At 27.3% G+C, this 20,339-nt stretch overlaps 2 protein-coding genes and 1 non-coding gene across 3 annotated transcripts; 2 read left to right on the forward strand and 1 right to left on the reverse strand.

Annotated features, from left to right (window-relative positions):
- Positions 1–18,237: 18,237 nt before the first annotated feature.
- On the forward strand, positions 18,238–19,251 carry LOC131628486 (uncharacterized). Its single transcript, XM_058899326.1, has one exon. It carries the CDS (start codon positions 18,238–18,240, stop codon positions 19,249–19,251), a length of 1,014 nt encoding a protein of 337 aa, XP_058755309.1.
- On the reverse strand, positions 18,622–18,728 carry LOC131628492 (small nucleolar RNA R71). The gene has a single exon (XR_009291808.1). It is a non-coding gene; the product is annotated as a small nucleolar RNA R71 (small nucleolar RNA).
- Positions 19,252–19,422: 171 nt separating the features above from the next.
- On the forward strand, positions 19,423–20,091 carry LOC131628487 (uncharacterized). The gene has a single exon (XM_058899327.1). The coding sequence runs from the start codon at positions 19,423–19,425 to the stop codon at positions 20,089–20,091; it is 669 nt and encodes a 222-aa protein (XP_058755310.1).
- The last annotated feature ends 248 nt before the right edge of the window (positions 20,092–20,339 follow it).

The following is a 20,339-nucleotide window of genomic DNA, read 5'->3' on the forward strand; positions in this document are numbered from 1 at the left end:
CTTTTTTATTTTCGAAAATAAAACGAATATTTTTTTTTGAAAAAGTCAATTTTTATATTTTTGACAAAAAATCTGTTTTTAATTTAAAATCAAAGTTATTTAATGCACAACGTCTCATTTACCTTATACTAATTTAGATTTATTTAGAATATATAAACACAAATATATTTAATGTATACTAGTATGATACCCGTGCGATTCCTGTCTCGATTCAGGTTACACGTCTATCGAAACATGGCACGACAATTACAAGTGCACATATTTACTCTTCATAATTATGACTGTTTGGTCTGCCCTCATTATTTTTTCTTTATTGATTTTGTAAAATTATTAAATTTGCATTTATTTTTATAATAAAGTATTCCATCAAATTATTGATGTATTTGGTATAGAAGAAATAAGAGAAAACATGTTAAGAATAAACTGTTTGGTCGGGGAAATAGAGATTGAAGAGAATTTTAAAAATGATTTGAATAGGGTCGTCTGGGACTGGGTATTACACCGTCGAAGGATATGTCTCTCATTATTAAAATAATTTGTATTATGAAACCTTATGAGTTGGGCCGGCCCTGAAGCAAACTTTGGATTCTTTTAATACAGAGCATGTCATGTGCCTAGAGTTTTGAATTGTATAAAAATTGAAAAAGTAATTTTTGATAATTTAAATGTCATAATGTATGCCTAGAACTGGTAAGAAATTTATGGGTTGTTTTCACTATCAATAAAGCACATATCTGCTCCATTTAAATTCTGCTATCCTGGTCAAGCTTTCTATTTGTTATTATAAATTAACACTTCTAATTTTTAAGAGAATGAACTTTAGTAATCTAGAGTTTGTGCTGAGAAGTCATGCCATAGATTAAGTATTATTTCTACTAGAAATTAAAATAGTGAATATTAAAAGACATTGGATAAAATTAATTTATTGCACACAATTGACTTTTTTTTCCATCTTTTATCCTCCTCTTGCTATTATAAGCAATAAAATATTTATTATATTTATTGAATAAAAATATATTTCATCATTATTATATATTAGATACATTGATTGTTTAATAAACTTATAATATTTATTGTTGTTTATAATACTGGCCAAATAATATATTTCACAACAAACATTTAATATTCAATATTTATCAAATAAATAACGCGGCCACAACAAGAACATTAAAAATATATTAAAGTGTATAATCTTAATTAAGAACAAATTATATAAGATGTCTTTCCCATCTAACAATTTACTACAAAACAAAGAATTGTAATTTTTTTGTTAATAACGGCCATTCCCGCCATACCATGTGCATAAAGTTTTCAATAATACTAAAGAAACAGAAAAGGTAATTTTTAATTAATTAAAGGATGTCTGTCTCAAAACAGTAAAGAATTTATTGTGAGATTGAATTCCATTATACTTTAATCAGCATCACAAGTTCTCAACATCATAACGTCACTAAAATCACAGAGTCATAATTATGAAGAGTAGATATATGCGCTTATAGTTGTCACGCCACGTTTCGATTTGTTGAGAGAGAATATAAGTCGTAGGTTTCTATTTATAATTTTAAAGTATTGAGTTGCAAAACAAATATTTATATGAAAACAACCCTAACACGTGAATTTATACACAACCAATCACATTTATTTCATTAATTAAAAAATTGAAACAAAATTGTCTATCTCCTCCATTAAACCAACCACTCCCATGATGGCAATTAAAAACGAAATTAAATTTTAAATAAATTTTAATTTTCTCACTTTTTATTGGTTGTTTCTAAAAGTATGCATTTAGGTTTGTATCCATGCAAGTAATTTTCGTTGCAATGGGCTGAAAAAGAAATGATTGAAAGTCAGATTTAAATTACTATTTAGTGTGTGTTTGCTTTTGCGGTGAAAAAATTTAATTTTAAAAGAATTGGTTTTAGTTAAAATTGAGTTTAATATAATGTGATTTATGTTTGGCTTTGACGACAAAAGTGATTTGTATGAAAAATGTTATTTGAATATTTTTATTAAAATGACTTTTGGATGTGTAAATTTAAAGGGCTAGGGCCTAATATTTAAGGCCCCAAAAAATATAAAGGGCCTAAATTTTTAAAAGTAAATGAGCCCCAAAATAAATAGGGCCTTAAAATAAAGGCCCTTAAATTTGAAGTAAGGCCTCAAGGCCCAAACTTTTTCACAAAATATTTTTCATAAAAAAAAAAGTTTTTAATTTTTCATTAAAAAATGATTTTTTTTTTTAATTTTTTGAAAAAACCGATTTTTTTTATTTTCACAAAATTCAACTTTTTTAAATTTTCAAAAAAAATCAATTTTTTAAGATAAAATCGACTTTTTTTAGTCAAAAAATCGGGATTTTGCCGAAAAAGTCAACAATTGTATTTTTGACGAAAAACCGATTTCTTTTTAGAAAGAGTCGACTTTTTATATTTTCTAAAAAATCAGTTTTTAGGAAAAAATCGATTTTTTATATATTCGAAAAAAAATATTTTTTTTTTCGGAAAATCAACTTCATGTATTTTCAACAAAAAATCAAATTTATTTAGGGAAAAGTCGATTTTTTATATTTTCGACAAAAAAAGGTTTTTTCGAAAAAGTCGACTTTTTATATTTTCGATTAAAAAATTGTTTTTTTCTTTAGAAAAGTCCAGTTTTTACAGTTTCGAAAAAGATCGATTTTTTTCGGAAAGGTCATTTTTTTTCTTTTTTAAAAAGAAATCGAGTTTACGATTAATAAATATTTTTCGAAAAAAAATCGAATTTTTTCTAGAAAAAATCGACTTTTTTATTTTCGAAAATAAAACGAATATTTTTTTTTGAAAAAGTCAATTTTTATATTTTTGACAAAAAATCTGTTTTTAATTTAAAATCAAAGTTATTTAATGCACAACGTCTCATTTACCTTATACTAATTTAGATTTATTTAGAATATATAAACACAAATATATTTAATGTATACTAGTATGATACCCGTGCGATTCCTGTCTCGATTCAGGTTACACGTCTATCGAAACATGGCACGACAATTACAAGTGCACATATTTACTCTTCATAATTATGACTGTTTGGTCTGCCCTCATTATTTTTTCTTTATTGATTTTGTAAAATTATTAAATTTGCATTTATTTTTATAATAAAGTATTCCATCAAATTATTGATGTATTTGGTATAGAAGAAATAAGAGAAAACATGTTAAGAATAAACTGTTTGGTCGGGGAAATAGAGATTGAAGAGAATTTTAAAAATGATTTGAATAGGGTCGTCTGGGACTGGGTATTACACCGTCGAAGGATATGTCTCTCATTATTAAAATAATTTGTATTATGAAACCTTATGAGTTGGGCCGGCCCTGAAGCAAACTTTGGATTCTTTTAATACAGAGCATGTCATGTGCCTAGAGTTTTGAATTGTATAAAAATTGAAAAAGTAATTTTTGATAATTTAAATGTCATAATGTATGCCTAGAACTGGTAAGAAATTTATGGGTTGTTTTCACTATGAATAAAGCACATATCTGCTCCATTTAAATTCTGCTATCCTGGTCAAGCTTTCTATTTGTTATTATAAATTAACACTTCTAATTTTTAAGAGAATGAACTTTAGTAATCTAGAGTTTGTGCTGAGAAGTCATGCCATAGATTAAGTATTATTTCTACTAGAAATTAAAATAGTGAATATTAAAAGACATTGGATAAAATTAATTTATTGCACACAATTGACTTTTTTTTCCATCTTTTATCCTCCTCTTGCTATTATAAGCAATAAAATATTTATTATATTTATTGAATAAAAATATATTTCGTCATTATTATATATTAGATACATTGATTGTTTAATAAACTTATAATATTTATTGTTGTTTATAATACTGGCCAAATAATATATTTCACAACAAACATTTAATATTTAATATTTATCAAATAAATAACGCGGCTACAACAAGAACATTAAAAATATATTAAAGTGTATAATCTTAATTAAGAACAAATTATATAAGATGTCTTTCCCATCTAACAATTTACTACAAAACAAAGAACTGGATTTTTTTTGTTAATAACGGCCATTCCCGCCATACCATGTGCATAAAGTTTTCAATAATACTAAAGAAACAGAAAAGGTAATTTTTTTGTTAATAACGGCCATTCCCGCCATACCATGTGCATAAAGTTTTCAATAATACTAAAGAAACAGAAAAGGTAATTTTTAATTAATTAAAGGATGTCTGTCTCAAAACAGTAAAGAATTTATTGTGAGATTGAATTCCATTATACTTTAATCAGCATCACAAGTTCTCAACATCATAACGTCACTAAAATCACAGAGTCATAATTATGAAGAGTAGATATATGCGCTTATAGTTGTCACGCCACGTTTCGATTTGTTGAGAGAGAATATAAGTCGTAGGTTTCTATTTATAATTTTAAAGTATTGAGTTGCAAACAAATATTTATATGAAAACAACCCTAACACGTGAATTTATACACAACCAATCACATTTATTTCATTAATTAAAAAATTGAAACAAAATTGTCTATCTCCTCCATTAAACCAACCACTCCCATGATGGCAATTAAAAACGAAATTAAATTTTAAATAAATTTTAATTTTCTCACTTTTTATTGGTTGTTTCTAAAAGTATGCATTTAGGTTTGTATCCATGCAAGTAATTTTCGTTGCAATGGGCTGAAAAAGAAATGATTGAAAGTCAGATTTAAATTACTATTTAGTGTGTGTTTGCTTTTGCGGTGAAAAAATTTAATTTTAAAAGAATTGGTTTTAGTTAAAATTGAGTTTAATATAATGTGATTTATGTTTGGCTTTGACGACAAAAGTGATTTGTATGAAAAATGTTATTTGAATATTTTTATTAAAATGACTTTTGGATGAGTAAATTTAAAGGGCTAGGGCCTAATATTTAAGGCCCCAAAAAATATAAAGGGCCTAAATTTTTAAAAGTAAATGAGCCCCAAAATAAATAGGGCCTTAAAATAAAGGCCCTTAAATTTGAAGTAAGGCCTCAAGGCCCAAACTTTTTCACAAAATATTTTTCATAAAAAAAAAAGTTTTTAATTTTTCATTAAAAAATGATTTTTTTTTTTAATTTTTTGAAAAAACCGATTTTTTTTATTTTCACAAAATTCAACTTTTTTAAATTTTCAAAAAAAATCAATTTTTTAAGATAAAATCGACTTTTTTTAGTCAAAAAATCGGGATTTTGCCGAAAAAGTCAACAATTGTATTTTTGACGAAAAACCGATTTCTTTTTAGAAAGAGTCGACTTTTTATATTTTCTAAAAAATCAGTTTTTAGGAAAAAATCGATTTTTTATATATTCGAAAAAAAAATATTTTTTTTTTCGGAAAATCAACTTCATGTATTTTCAACAAAAAATCAAATTTATTTAGGGAAAAGTCGATTTTTTATATTTTCGACAAAAAATGGTTTTTTCGAAAAAGTCGAATTTTTATATTTTCGATTAAAAAATTGTTTTTTTCTTTAGAAAAGTCGAGTTTTTACAGTTTCGAAAAAGATCGATTTTTTTCGGAAAGGTCATTTTTTTTCTTTTTTGAAAAGAAATCGACTTTACGATTAAAAAATATTTTTCGAAAAAAAATCGAATTTTTTCTAGAAAAAATCGACTTTTTTATTTTCGAAAATAAAACGAATATTTTTTTTGAAAAAAGTCAATTTTTATATTTTTGACAAAAAATCTGTTTTTAATTTAAAATCAAAGTTATTTAAAGCACAACGTCTCATTTACCTTATACTAATTTAGATTTATTTAGAATATATAAACACAAATATATTTAATGTATACTAGTATGATACCCGTGTGATTCCTGTCTCGATTCAGGTTACACGTCTATCGAAACATGGCACGACAATTACAAGTGCACATATTTACTCTTCATAATTATGACTGTTTGGTCTGCCCTCATTATTTTTTCTTTATTGATTTTGTAAAATTATTAAATTTGCATTTATTTTTATAATAAAGTATTCCATCAAATTATTGATGTATTTGGTATAGAAGAAATAAGAGAAAACATGTTAAGAATAAACGGTTTGGTTGGGGAAAGAGAGATTGAAGAGAATTTTAAAAATGATTTGAATAGGGTCGTCTGGGACTGGGTATTACACCGTCGAAGGATATGTCTCTCATTATTAAAATAATTTGTATTATGAAACCTTATGAGTTGGGCCGGCCCTGAAGCAAACTTTGGATTCTTTTAATACAGAGCATGTCATGTGCCTAGAGTTTTGAATTGTATAAAAATAGAAAAAGTAATTTTTGATAATTTAAATGTCATAATGTATGCCTAGAACTGGTAAGAAATTTATGGGTTGTTTTCACTATCAATAAAGCACATATCTGCTCCATTTAAATTCTGCTATCCTGGTCAAGCTTTCTATTTGTTATTATAAATTAACACTTCTAATTTTTAAGAGAATGAACTTTAGTAATCTAGAGTTTGTGCTGAGAAGTCATGCCATAGATTAAGTATTATTTCTACTAGAAATTAAAATAGTGAATATTAAAAGACATTGGATAAAATTAATTTATTGCACACAATTGACTTTTTTTTCCATCTTTTATCCTCCTCTTGCTATTATAAGCAATAAAATATTTATTATATTTATTGAATAAAAATATATTTCGTCATTATTATATATTAGATACATTGATTGTTTAATAAACTTATAATATTTATTGTTGTTTATAATACTGGCCAAATAATATATTTCACAACAAACATTTAATATTTAATATTTATCAAATAAATAACGCGGCTACAACAAGAACATTAAAAATATATTAAAGTGTATAATCTTAATTAAGAACAAATTATATAAGATGTCTTTCCCATCTAACAATTTACTACAAAACAAAGAACTGGATTTTTTTTGTTAATAACGGCCATTCCTGCCATACCACCTGCATAAAGTTTTCAATAATACTAAAGAAACAGAAAAGGTAATTTTTAATTAATTAAAGGATGTCTGTCTCAAAACAGTAAAGAATATATTGTGAGATTGAATTCCATTATACTTTAATCAGCATCACAAGTTCTCAACATCATAACGTCACTAAAATCACAGAGTCATAATTATGAAGAGTAGATATATGCGCTTATAGTTGTCACGCCACGTTTCGATTTGTTGAGAGAGAATATAAGTCGTAGGTTTCTATTTATAATTTTAAAGTATTGAGTTGCAAAACAAATATTTATATGAAAACAACCCTAACACGTGAATTTATACACAACCAATCACATTTATTTCATTAATTAAAAAATTGAAACAAAATTGTCTATCTCCTCCATTAAACCAACCACTCCCATGATGGCAATTAAAAACGAAATTAAATTTTAAATAAATTTTAATTTTCTCACTTTTTATTGGTTGTTTCTAAAAGTATGCATTTAGGTTTGTATCCATGCAAGTAATTTTCGTTGCAATGGGCTGAAAAAGAAATGATTGAAAGTCAGATTTAAATTACTATTTAGTGTGTGTTTGCTTTTGCGGTGAAAAAATTTAATTTTAAAAGAATTGGTTTTAGTTAAAATTGAGTTTAATATAATGTGATTTATGTTTGGCTTTGACGACAAAAGTGATTTGTATGAAAAATGTTATTTGAATATTTTTATTAAAATGACTTTTGGATGTGTAAATTTAAAGGGCTAGGGCCTAATATTTAAGGCCCCAAAAAATATAAAGGGCCTAAATTTTTAAAAGTAAATGAGCCCCAAAATAAATAGGGCCTTAAAATAAAGGCCCTTAAATTTGAAGTAAGGCCTCAAGGCCCAAACTTTTTCACAAAATATTTTTCATAAAAAAAAAGTTTTTAATTTTTCATTAAAAAATGATTTTTTTTTTAATTTTTTGAAAAAAACCGATTTTTTTTATTTTCACAAAATTCAACTTTTTTAAATTTTCAAAAAAAATCAATTTTTTAAGATAAAATCGACTTTTTTTAGTCAAAAAATCGGGATTTTGCCGAAAAAGTCAACAATTGTATTTTTGACGAAAAACCGATTTCTTTTTAGAAAGAGTCGACTTTTTATATTTTCTAAAAAATCAGTTTTTAGGAAAAAATCGATTTTTTATATATTCGAAAAAAATATATTTTTTTTTCGGAAAATCAACTTCATGTATTTTCAACAAAAAATCAAATTTATTTAGGGAAAAGTCGATTTTTTATATTTTCGACAAAAAAAGGTTTTTTCGAAAAAGTCGACTTTTTATATTTTCGATTAAAAAATTGTTTTTTTCTTTAGAAAAGTCGAGTTTTTACAGTTTCGAAAAAGATCGATTTTTTTGGAAAGGTCATTTTTTTTTCTTTTTTAAAAAGAAATCGACTTTACGATTAAAAAATATTTTTCGAAAAAAAATCGAATTTTTTCTAGAAAAAATCGACTTTTTTATTTTCGAAAATAAAACGAATATTTTTTTGAAAAAAGTCAATTTTTATATTTTTGACAAAAAATCTGTTTTTAATTTAAAATCAAAGTTATTTAATGCACAACGTCTCATATACCTTATACTAATTTAGATTTATTTAGAATATATAAACACAAATATATTTAATGTATACTAGTATGATACCCGTGCGATTCCTGTCTCGATTCAGGTTACACGTCTATCGAAACATGGCACGACAATTACAAGTGCACATATTTACTCTTCATAATTATGACTGTTTGGTCTGCCCTCATTATTTTTTCTTTATTGATTTTGTAAAATTATTAAATTTGCATTTATTTTTATAATAAAGTATTCCATCAAATTATTGATGTATTTGGTATAGAAGAAATAAGAGAAAACATGTTAAGAATAAACGGTTTGGTTGGGGAAAGAGAGATTGAAGAGAATTTTAAAAATGATTTGAATAGGGTCGTCTGGGACTGGGTATTACACCGTCGAAGGATATGTCTCTCATTATTAAAATAATTTGTATTATGAAACCTTATGAGTTGGGCCGGCCCTGAAGCAAACTTTGGATTCTTTTAATACAGAGCATGTCATGTGCCTAGAGTTTTGAATTGTATAAAAATAGAAAAAGTAATTTTTGATAATTTAAATGTCATAATGTATGCCTAGAACTGGTAAGAAATTTATGGGTTGTTTTCACTATCAATAAAGCACATATCTGCTCCATTTAAATTCTGCTATCCTGGTCAAGCTTTCTATTTGTTATTATAAATTAACACTTCTAATTTTTAAGAGAATGAACTTTAGTAATCTAGAGTTTGTGCTGAGAAGTCATGCCATAGATTAAGTATTATTTCTACTAGAAATTAAAATAGTGAATATTAAAAGACATTGGATTAAATTAATTTATTGCACACAATTGACTTTTTTTTCCATCTTTTATCCTCCTCTTGCTATTATAAGCAATAAAATATTTATTATATTTATTGAATAAAAATATATTTCGTCATTATTATATATTAGATACATTGATTGTTTAATAAACTTATAATATTTATTGTTGTTTATAATACTGGCCAAATAATATATTTCACAACAAACATTTAATATTTAATATTTATCAAATAAATAACGCGGCTACAACAAGAACATTAAAAATATATTAAAGTGTATAATCTTAATTAAGAACAAATCTACTTAATCTAAATGCAAGGTTGTCATGATGGCAACCTTGAAACCCTAATGCTTATGTGGCATGGTTTTAGCAACTTTGAATACAACTCTAACCTATGTGGCATGATTTTAAAATTTTCAATTTTTATATCCCAATTTTTTTTAATAATATTATTAAAACCATTGTTCTAACCACTAATTTATCTTTACATTAAAAATAAATAATAATAATAATAATAATAATAATAATAATAAACAACTAGCACTATTAATAATAATAATAATATAAATAATATATAATAATTTGATGCAATGTATAACATGGGGATACCAAACAACAAAACTATTGAAAATTCGATTAAAATTGATAATATATAAATAATAATAAAATAATATAAATAATATATAATAATAATATAATATTTAGCTAATAATAATAAATAATAAATAATAATAATAATCATATAATATCCATCTACAACTATTATAAATAATAATAATATAATATTTAATTACCACTATTAAAAAATATATAAATAAAAACTATTATGAAAAATAATTAATCATAATAATTATAATCATAATAACTATAAAAACAAAAACAATAATATTATATTGAGCCACGGCTATAATTTTTTTAAAATATAATAAATTCAGAATAATAATAATAATAATAATAATAATAATAATAATAATAATAATAATGTAATATTCATTCACCACAATTAATAATAATATAAATAATATATAATATTATAGTATTCAGTTATAATAATAAAATATAATAATAGTAATGATAATTATTATTATTATTATTATTATTATTATAATAATAATATTAATAATAAGATAATATCCAACTACCACTGTTATGCATAATAATAATAATAATTATTATATAATATTCAATTACAACTATTAAAAATCTCAAAATAATAATTGTTTTTAAAATAATTAATTATAATAATCATAATGAAAATAAATAATAATAATAATATAATATTGAGCCAACACTATGAAAAATAAAAAAATGATAATATTAGGATTTAAATTATACAGAACCATTGAAATAAAATAAAAAATCGATGCAAGATATAACATAGGGATGCCAAACAGCAAATTTATTGAAAATCATTAAATTTGTTAACCTCTCAAAATTTTAAAGTCAGTTGTTGTATAACAATCAATTAAAATCAATTATCAATAATTAATAGTATTCAATCAAATCACTTTTCTTTTAATGTCAAAATTTCTATGTTACAAAATAAATAACACATTCAATAAAAACGTTATTAAGTTTTATACGTAATAATTAGTTATTAGTTTTCGGTTACTAAATCACAATAACTTTTATTTATCTCTATTTATATAGCTCAGTTAAATCATAATATTGTTCTCAATTTAAAAAAAAAAAAAGAAATTCATAGTAAACTGCAACAAGTCTCTCCATCAAGGACATGAAGAAAAAAAACCATCTTCACTGTTGTCACAAAAAACACAAGTCTCTCCATCAAATAAAATGTATCTTCATTATTTAAGAAATTATGAGAGTTGTTTATATTATTATTTTTATTTGATTTCATATTGTTTCTTTCTATTTTCTATGATTTTAATTTTAATTTCAATTTATAGGATTGATCTATTTTTTTTTATAATTTGCTATTTCAATCTGATGTGGATGTACACATACAATTTTAAATTTTTGTTTAAGATTCGTATGTTTTGCAGATTTGTAAATGAAACGAAGATAGTTGTTATGACAAGAACAATTGGCAATGAAATATGAGTTTAAACAACTAAAATCAAGAGTATCATACAAAATAAATGTCATATACATTAAAGAGAGTAAATTGGTAAATATTTCTCTCTCTTTAGGGTTGATCTATTGTTTATACTTTGCTAATTCAATCCTATGTTAACGTTCACGTACAACTTTAAATTTTTGTTAAAGATTCATGTGTTTTGTAGATTTTTAAAATGAAATGAAGATAATTGTTGTAACAAGAACAACAATCTAAAATGAAATACCGGTGTAACAACTCAAATTAAGAGTGTCACAGGCAAAGAAATCGCATAAAAATTGAAGGAAGTAAATTGGAAAATATTTTTCTCTACTTAAAATGTCTTTTTTTCTTCGGTCAACAAGTTATTATAATTGCAAGAAAAATCATGATTATCTCTTGATTTAGCAAAAAAAATTATCATTTAATTTTTCTCTTCATATTTTAAGAAAAAATTTCTATAATTAACACTGTCTAAAATAAATAAAATTATTAATTTATATTTTATTTGAATAATAATACATTAAATTTTTAAAAAATTAAAATCTTTAATTTTAATTTCACAAAAGCTTAAGTTTCAAATAAAAAACATTTTATGATTAATAACCGCGCAACGCGCGGGTCACAATCTAGTTATATAAGATGTCTTTCCCATCTAACAATTTACTACAAAACAAAGAACTGGATTTTTTTTGTTAATAACGGCCATTCCTGCCATACCACCTGCATAAAGTTTTCAATAATACTAAAGAAACAGAAAAGGTAATTTTTAATTAATTAAAGGATGTCTGTCTCAAAACAGTAAAGAATTTATTGTGAGATTGAATTCCATTATACTTTAATCAGCATCACAAGTTCTCAACATCATAACGTCACTAAAATCACAGAGTCATAATTATGAAGAGTAGATATATGCGCTTATAGTTGTCACGCCACGTTTCGATTTGTTGAGAGAGAATATAAGTCGTAGGTTTCTATTTATAATTTTAAAGTATTGAGTTGCAAAACAAATATTTATATGAAAACAACCCTAACACGTGAATTTATACACAACCAATCACATTTATTTCATTAATTAAAAAATTGAAACAAAATTGTCTATCTCCTCCATTAAACCAACCACTCCCATGATGGCAATTAAAAACGAAATTAAATTTTAAATAAATTTTAATTTTCTCACTTTTTATTGGTTGTTTCTAAAAGTATGCATTTAGGTTTGTATCCATGCAAGTAATTTTCGTTGCAATGGGCTGAAAAAGAAATGATTGAAAGTCAGATTTAAATTACTATTTAGTGTGTGTTTGCTTTTGCGGTGAAAAAATTTAATTTTAAAAGAATTGGTTTTAGTTAAAATTGAGTTTAATATAATGTGATTTATGTTTGGCTTTGACGACAAAAGTGATTTGTATGAAAAATGTTATTTGAATATTTTTATTAAAATGACTTTTGGATGTGTAAATTTAAAGGGCTAGGGCCTAATATTTAAGGCCCCAAAAAATATAAAGGGCCTAAATTTTTAAAAGTAAATGAGCCCCAAAATAAATAGGGCCTTAAAATAAAGGCCCTTAAATTTGAAGTAAGGCCTCAAGGCCCAAACTTTTTCACAAAATATTTTTCATAAAAAAAAAGTTTTTAATTTTTCATTAAAAAATGATTTTTTTTTTAATTTTTTGAAAAAACCGATTTTTTTTATTTTCACAAAATTCAACTTTTTTAAATTTTCAAAAAAAATCAATTTTTTAAGATAAAATCGACTTTTTTTAGTCAAAAAATCGGGATTTTGCCGAAAAAGTCAACAATTGTATTTTTGACGAAAAACCGATTTCTTTTTAGAAAGAGTCGACTTTTTATATTTTCTAAAAAATCAGTTTTTAGGAAAAAATCGATTTTTTATATATTCGAAAAAAATATATTTTTTTTTCGGAAAATCAACTTCATGTATTTTCAACAAAAAATCAAATTTATTTAGGGAAAAGTCGATTTTTTATATTTTCGACAAAAAAAGGTTTTTTCGAAAAAGTCGACTTTTTATATTTTCGATTAAAAAATTGTTTTTTTCTTTAGAAAAGTCGAGTTTTTACAGTTTCGAAAAAGATCGATTTTTTTGGAAAGGTCATTTTTTTTTCTTTTTTAAAAAGAAATCGACTTTACGATTAAAAAATATTTTTCGAAAAAAAATCGAATTTTTTCTAGAAAAAATCGACTTTTTTATTTTCGAAAATAAAACGAATATTTTTTTGAAAAAAGTCAATTTTTATATTTTTGACAAAAAATCTGTTTTTAATTTAAAATCAAAGTTATTTAATGCACAACGTCTCATATACCTTATACTAATTTAGATTTATTTAGAATATATAAACACAAATATATTTAATGTATACTAGTATGATACCCGTGCGATTCCTGTCTCGATTCAGGTTACACGTCTATCGAAACATGGCACGACAATTACAAGTGCACATATTTACTCTTCATAATTATGACTGTTTGGTCTGCCCTCATTATTTTTTCTTTATTGATTTTGTAAAATTATTAAATTTGCATTTATTTTTATAATAAAGTATTCCATCAAATTATTGATGTATTTGGTATAGAAGAAATAAGAGAAAACATGTTAAGAATAAACTGTTTGGTTGGGGAAAGAGAGATTGAAGAAAATTTTAAAAATGATTTGAATAGGGTCGTCTGGGACTGGGTATTACACCGTCGAAGGATATGTCTCTCATTATTAAAATAATTTGTATTATGAAACCTTATGAGTTGGGCCGGCCCTGAAACAAACTTTGGATTCTTTTAATACAGAGCATGTCATGTGCCTAGAGTTTTGAATTGTATAAAAATAGAAAAAGTAATTTTTGATAATTTAAATGTCATAATGTATGCCTAGAACTGGTAAGAAATTTATGGGTTGTTTTCACTATCAATAAAGCACATATCTGCTCCATTTAAATTCTGCTATCCTGGTCAAGCTTTCTATTTGTTATTATAAATTAACACTTCTAATTTTTAAGAGAATGAACTTTAGTAATCTAGAGTTTGTGCTGAGAAGTCATGCCATAGATTAAGTATTATTTCTACTAGAAATTAAAATAGTGAATATTAAAAGACATTGGATAAAATTAATTTATTGCACACAATTGACTTTTTTTCCATCTTTTATCCTCCTCTTGCTATTATAAGCAATAAAATATTTATTATATTTATTGAATAAAAATATATTTCGTCATTATTATATATTAGATACATTGATTGTTTAATAAACTTATAATATTTATTGTTGTTTATAATACTGGCCAAATAATATATTTCACAACAAACATTTAATATTTAATATTTATCAAATAAATAACGCGGCTACAACAAGAACATTAAAAATATATTAAAGTGTATAATCTTAATTAAGAACAAATTATATAAGATGTCTTTCCCATCTAACAATTTACTACAAAACAAAGAACTGGATTTTTTTTGTTAATAACGGCCATTCCCGCCATACCATGTGCATAAAGTTTTCAATAATACTAAAGAAACAGAAAAGGTAATTTTTAATTAATTAAAGGATGTCTGTCTCAAAACAGTAAAGAATTTATTGTGAGATTGAATTCCATTATACTTTAATCAGCATCACAAGTTCTCAACATTATAACGTCACTAAAATCACAGAGTCATAATTATGAAGAGTAGATATATGCGCTTATAGTTGTCACGCCACGTTTCGATTTGTTGAGAGAGAATATAAGTCGTAGGTTTCTATTTATAATTTTAAAGTATTGAGTTGCAAACAAATATTTATATGAAAACAACCCTAACACGTGAATTTATACACAACCAATCACATTTATTTCATTAATTAAAAAATTGAAACAAAATTGTCTATCTCCTCCATTAAACCAACCACTCACATGATGGCAATTAAAAACGAAATTAAATTTTAAATAAATTTTAATTTTCTCACTTTTTATTGGTTGTTTCTAAAAGTATGCATTTAGGTTTGTATCCATGCAAGTAATTTTCGTTGCAATGGTCTGAAAAAGAAATGATTGAAAGTCAGATTTAAATTACTATTTAGTGTGTGTTTGTTTTTGCGGTGAAAAAATTTAATTTTAAAAGAATTGATTTTAGTTAAAATTGAGTTTAATATAATGTGATTTATGTTTGGCTTTGACGACAAAAGTGATTTGTATGAAAAATGTTATTTGAATAGTTTTATTAAAATGACTTTTGGATGTGTAAATTTAAAGGGCTAGGGCCTAATATTTAAGGCAGTAAAAATATAAAGGGCCTAAATTTTTAAAAGTAAATGAGCCCCAAAATAAATAGGGCCTTAAAATAAATGCCCTTAAATTTGAAGTAAGGCCTTAAAATATGAAGTATTTTTTATTTTTTGAAAAAACCAATTTTTTTATTTTCACAAAATTCAACTTTTTTATATTTTCGAAAAAAATCGTTTTTTTAACCGGAAAATCGACTTGTATTTTCGTCAAAAAATCGGGATTTTGCCGAAAAAGTCAACTTTTGTATTTTTGACGAAAAACCGATTTCTTTTCAATAAAGTCGACTTTTTATATTTTCAAATAAATCGGTTTTTTTTTCCGGAAAAAATCTTTTTTTATCGGAAAATCGACTTCTTGTATTTTCGACAAAAAATCAACTTTATTTATGGAAAAGTCGATTTTTTATATTTTCGCCAAAAATCGGTTTTTTCGAAAAAGTCGACTTTTAATATTTTCGATTAAAAAAAAATTTTTTCTGTAGAAAAGTCGAGTTTTTACAGTTTCGAAAAAAATCGATTTTTCCCAGAAAAGTCAATTTTTTTCATTTTTAAAAAGAAATCGATTTTACGATTAAAAATTATTTATCGAAAAAAAATCGAATTTTTTCTGGAAAAAGTCGACTTTTTTATTTTCAAAAATAAAACGATTATTTTTTTTTTGAAAAAAGTTAATTTTTATATTTTTGACAAAAAATCTGTTTTTAATTTAAAATCAAAGTTATTTAATGCACAACGTCTCATTTACCTTATACTAATTTAGATTTATTTAGAATATATAAACACAAATATATTTAATGTATACTAGTATGATACTGATTGCACTGAATCGCACTATGTTTCTGGCTCGAATATCACATGTTTTCCTTAGTTTTTATTATCATTTTCTTGTATTATGCTTGTATTTCCTATGTTTTCAGGATTCTTGACCTTTCGGAGCCTTTAGTGAAGAAACGAGCCAAAACGCCAAGAAAATAGGGTTTTTCAAGAAGATTTGTACTTGTGGCGTTCAGCACCGCGCCGGCCATAAAGGACGCGATGACGTGGCCCACTCCATGATGGAGCCAACTGCCATGATCACACGATCCTGTCCGTTACTGACCACCGCGCCCGCGGCCTTCACAAAATGGTTCCCGCTCAGAAGGAGTTGAGGGGCACTCCTGTCCTTACGCACTTCCAGAATCCATTATATATAGTTTTTCATTTTCATTTTCGTTTTCCATCCAAGCTTAGTACAAACTTAAGCCATATACTATCAGTTTCTGTAAAGTAGTAACCTCTTCACATCGGGGAGTTACTACGATGTAGATTGAGTTGTAATCGAGTCTTGGAGCACTTTGGTTGAAGTTTATCATACCAGCCTTCACTTTGTATCATATTCAAACCTCCGATCGAAGTAAGGTTTCAATTTAATTGCTTTATTTATCTTCTTGCTCTTACCATAGTCTACATGCTTTATAGACTCTAAATGCTCTTACCATAGTCTACATGTTTTATAGACTCTAAATGCTCTTACCATAGTCTACACGATTTATAGACTCACACCCTTTTAATTACTCGCTCTTATCATAGTCTACATGTGTTATAGACTTGCACTTATTATGTCTAGCTAAATTATAAAGGTTTGAATGTAATGATTGTCATCATGATTGTGTTCCAATTATCATGCTAGTGAAAATGGGGATGTTTTGCTTTTAACTTAAGTCAAATTGTGTTTAAATGTTTATTGGGTAAGATCGAAAGCCGTCCATATCAAAGATATGACTTGATTATTATTTAACCAAACAAAAGAAGCGAAAGCGATTTGGTTGGTTAAATAGGAATCATTAACTCTTTTTAGAAAACGATTTTGAAACTATTTTCGGACGCGTTTGTAGGTTTGAAATCTGACTCTTGGCCAAAAACCAAGAGTCTCTTTAAGTTAATCTTTCCAAGTCAAAATTACTTTTCTGTTAAGCCAAAACTATCAATTTCTTAAAAATAGATTTACCTCTTTAACGCGGAAGGCACCCTTTATATGTGACAATAAAGGAAGTTAAATTAAAGAGTAAATTCGGTTCTTAGTAGCCAAAAGCTACAAGTTCCTGTTAAATTGATTCTTTGCTACGAATAGATAATACTGCCCCATGTGTCGTTTCATTTATGCATGTCTGGATCATAGTCTGATTTCATGATTTACATTCCAACCTGTCGCTTAAAATGTTATTCACTTCACTCACTTACCTTGTTGCACTGCACTCACAACAATATTCTTGTTCACCTTATATAAGCACCTTAGCAATAGAGTTGATAGATTGATGATTGGTCTCTGTGGTTCGATAATCTTATATATTACTTCGATAGGCTGTGCACTTGCAGTTCTATATTTAGGCTATACGTTACAGACCTATCAAGTTTTTGGCGCCGTTACCGGGGACCAACTTCGTCAAATTTCGTACCCTATTGTTATCCCATTTAGACTAAGGCTATTCTAGCCGGTAGATGCGTAGAAATCATAGCACCGGTAACCTATTAAACCCTTTAATGGAACCCGAACGTTACGCCCGAGCACGTCTGTTTATCCTTAAGTTAAGGAAAGCTATGGCTGAAGACCGTAACCAAATACCGCTTAAAGAGTTTGCTCAACCATCTAATGAGGAGCCCAGTTCTAATATCGTAAACCCTGCTATAACAACCAACAATTTCGAACTTAAGCCCTCATTACTTCAACTAGTACAACAAAACCAATTCGCTGGTCTCGCTACAGAGAACCCGAATCAACACCTAAAAGTGTTTATCCAGTTAGCTGATACCCTTAAGGCAAATGGAGCCACACCCGAAGCCATCCGCTTAAGATTGTTTCCTTTCTCCCTTAGAGGTAAAGCCCATGACTGGTTAGACGCCCTTCCAGCCAACTCAATAACGACTTGGGAAGACCTTAGGAGAGCTTTTCTTGCCAGATATTTCCCACCAAGTAAGACCGCTGTCCTTAGGAACCTGATCACTAGTTTCACTCAAAACCAAGGCGAATCACTTTTTGATGCCTGGGAAAGATATAAAGAACTTTTGAGAGCCTGTCCGCACCATGGCCTAGAGCAATGGTTAATCATACACACCTTTTATAATGGACTCCATTACAACACGAAGATGTCTATTGACGCTGCCGCTGGCAGAGAGTTAATGAACAAACCTTACCCCGACGCTTGTGCCCTGATAGAGAACATGGCCCAAAACCACGCCCAGTGGGGAATAGAACGAGCGACGGTGGAGAAAAAGGAGAGCCATAGAGGAAAGCATGAGATATGTTGCATGGACATGATGAATGCTAAGATGGACGCCCTGGCCTTGAAAGTCGAGAACATGTCTCAAAACCCTACCACAGTGGCAGCAATCCAATCGAAGTGCGAACTCTGTGGAACTCAAGGACATCAAACCATTGACTGTAACCTTTTGAACGACTCTAGCTCAGACCAAGTTAACTATACCCAAGGGAACCCTTTCTCGAATACCTACAATCCCGGATGGAGGAACCACCCAAATTTTTCTTACAAAAACAATAACCCCATCCAAAATTTCGGATCTTCGAGACCCCAAGGATTCCAAACACAAAAATAAAACCAACCTATGCAAGTTGTGCCAGCAAGACCAAACCTTAAAGAAACCATAGACACCTTTATTGAGAATCAAACTCAGCAAAATAAGGAGTTTATGAATCAACACATTCACACAAACGAGTTAGTTACTCAACTGGAAACCAAGTTTGACTAGATGATGACCCACACCAAAATGCTTGAGACCCAGATTTCACAAGTGGCCCAAACCACCTCTGCACAAGTTGTACCTGGAGGACAATTCCCTGGACAAACCCAACCTAATCCCAAAGGAACAGCAAATTCTATCACCCTGAGAAGTGGAACCGCTTATGAAGGACCTAAAAATCCTAACCTAAGCACATCAGAAAAACCTAAGGAAGATGCTGAACCAAAAGACCAGGTAGAGGAACCAGAGAAACCCGAAAAGCAATCAAAACTAGAGGTAGAGAATCGCACACCACAACCTTACAAGCCACCTATTCCATTTCCACAAAGGTTGAAAAACACCAAAACAGAAAACCAATTCCAAAAGTTCATTAAGGTAATAGAGAAACTCCATGTAGAAATCCCTTTTACCGAAGAAATAACCCAGATACCATCATATGCTAAGTTCTTGAAGGATATTTTGTCCAACAAACGCCGACTCGACGATCCCAAACCTTTAGAATGTCATTCCATATCCGAGAATAAACTTGCCAAGAAAGACAAAGATCCTGGAAGTTTTTCTATCCCTTGCGTCCTAGGAAATCATATGATAGACAAAGCATTTTTGGACCTAGGAGCAAGCGTAATTCTGATGCCCTTGGCTGTCTGTAAGAGGTTAAAACTAGGAGAACTTCAACCTACTAAGATGTCATTATAACTAGCCGATAGATCTGTTAAATACCCCATGGATATTTTAGAATACATACCTGTAAAAATTGGTCAGTTATACATTCTGACTGATTTCGTAGTTATGGATATCAAAGAAGATGATGACATCCCAATCCTCCTAGGTAGACCATTCCTATCGACCACCGGAGCTATAATAGATGTTAAGAAAGGGAAGTTGACTTTTGAGGTAGGAGATGAAAAGATCGAGTTCATTCTATCGAAATTTCTAATGGCACC

This window comes from Vicia villosa, unplaced genomic scaffold, assembly GCF_029867415.1.
Source record: "Vicia villosa cultivar HV-30 ecotype Madison, WI unplaced genomic scaffold, Vvil1.0 ctg.000456F_1_1, whole genome shotgun sequence".
Classification (NCBI taxonomy): domain Eukaryota; kingdom Viridiplantae; phylum Streptophyta; class Magnoliopsida; order Fabales; family Fabaceae; genus Vicia; species Vicia villosa.

Bases quoted from the DNA above. Each gene is read 5' to 3' on its own strand.
- LOC131628487 (XM_058899327.1), top strand. From the start codon at position 19,423: ATGCTTGAGACCCAGATTTCACAAGTGGCCCAAACCACCTCTGCACAA.
- LOC131628486 (XM_058899326.1), top strand. From the start codon at position 18,238: ATGGCTGAAGACCGTAACCAAATACCGCTTAAAGAGTTTGCTCAACCA.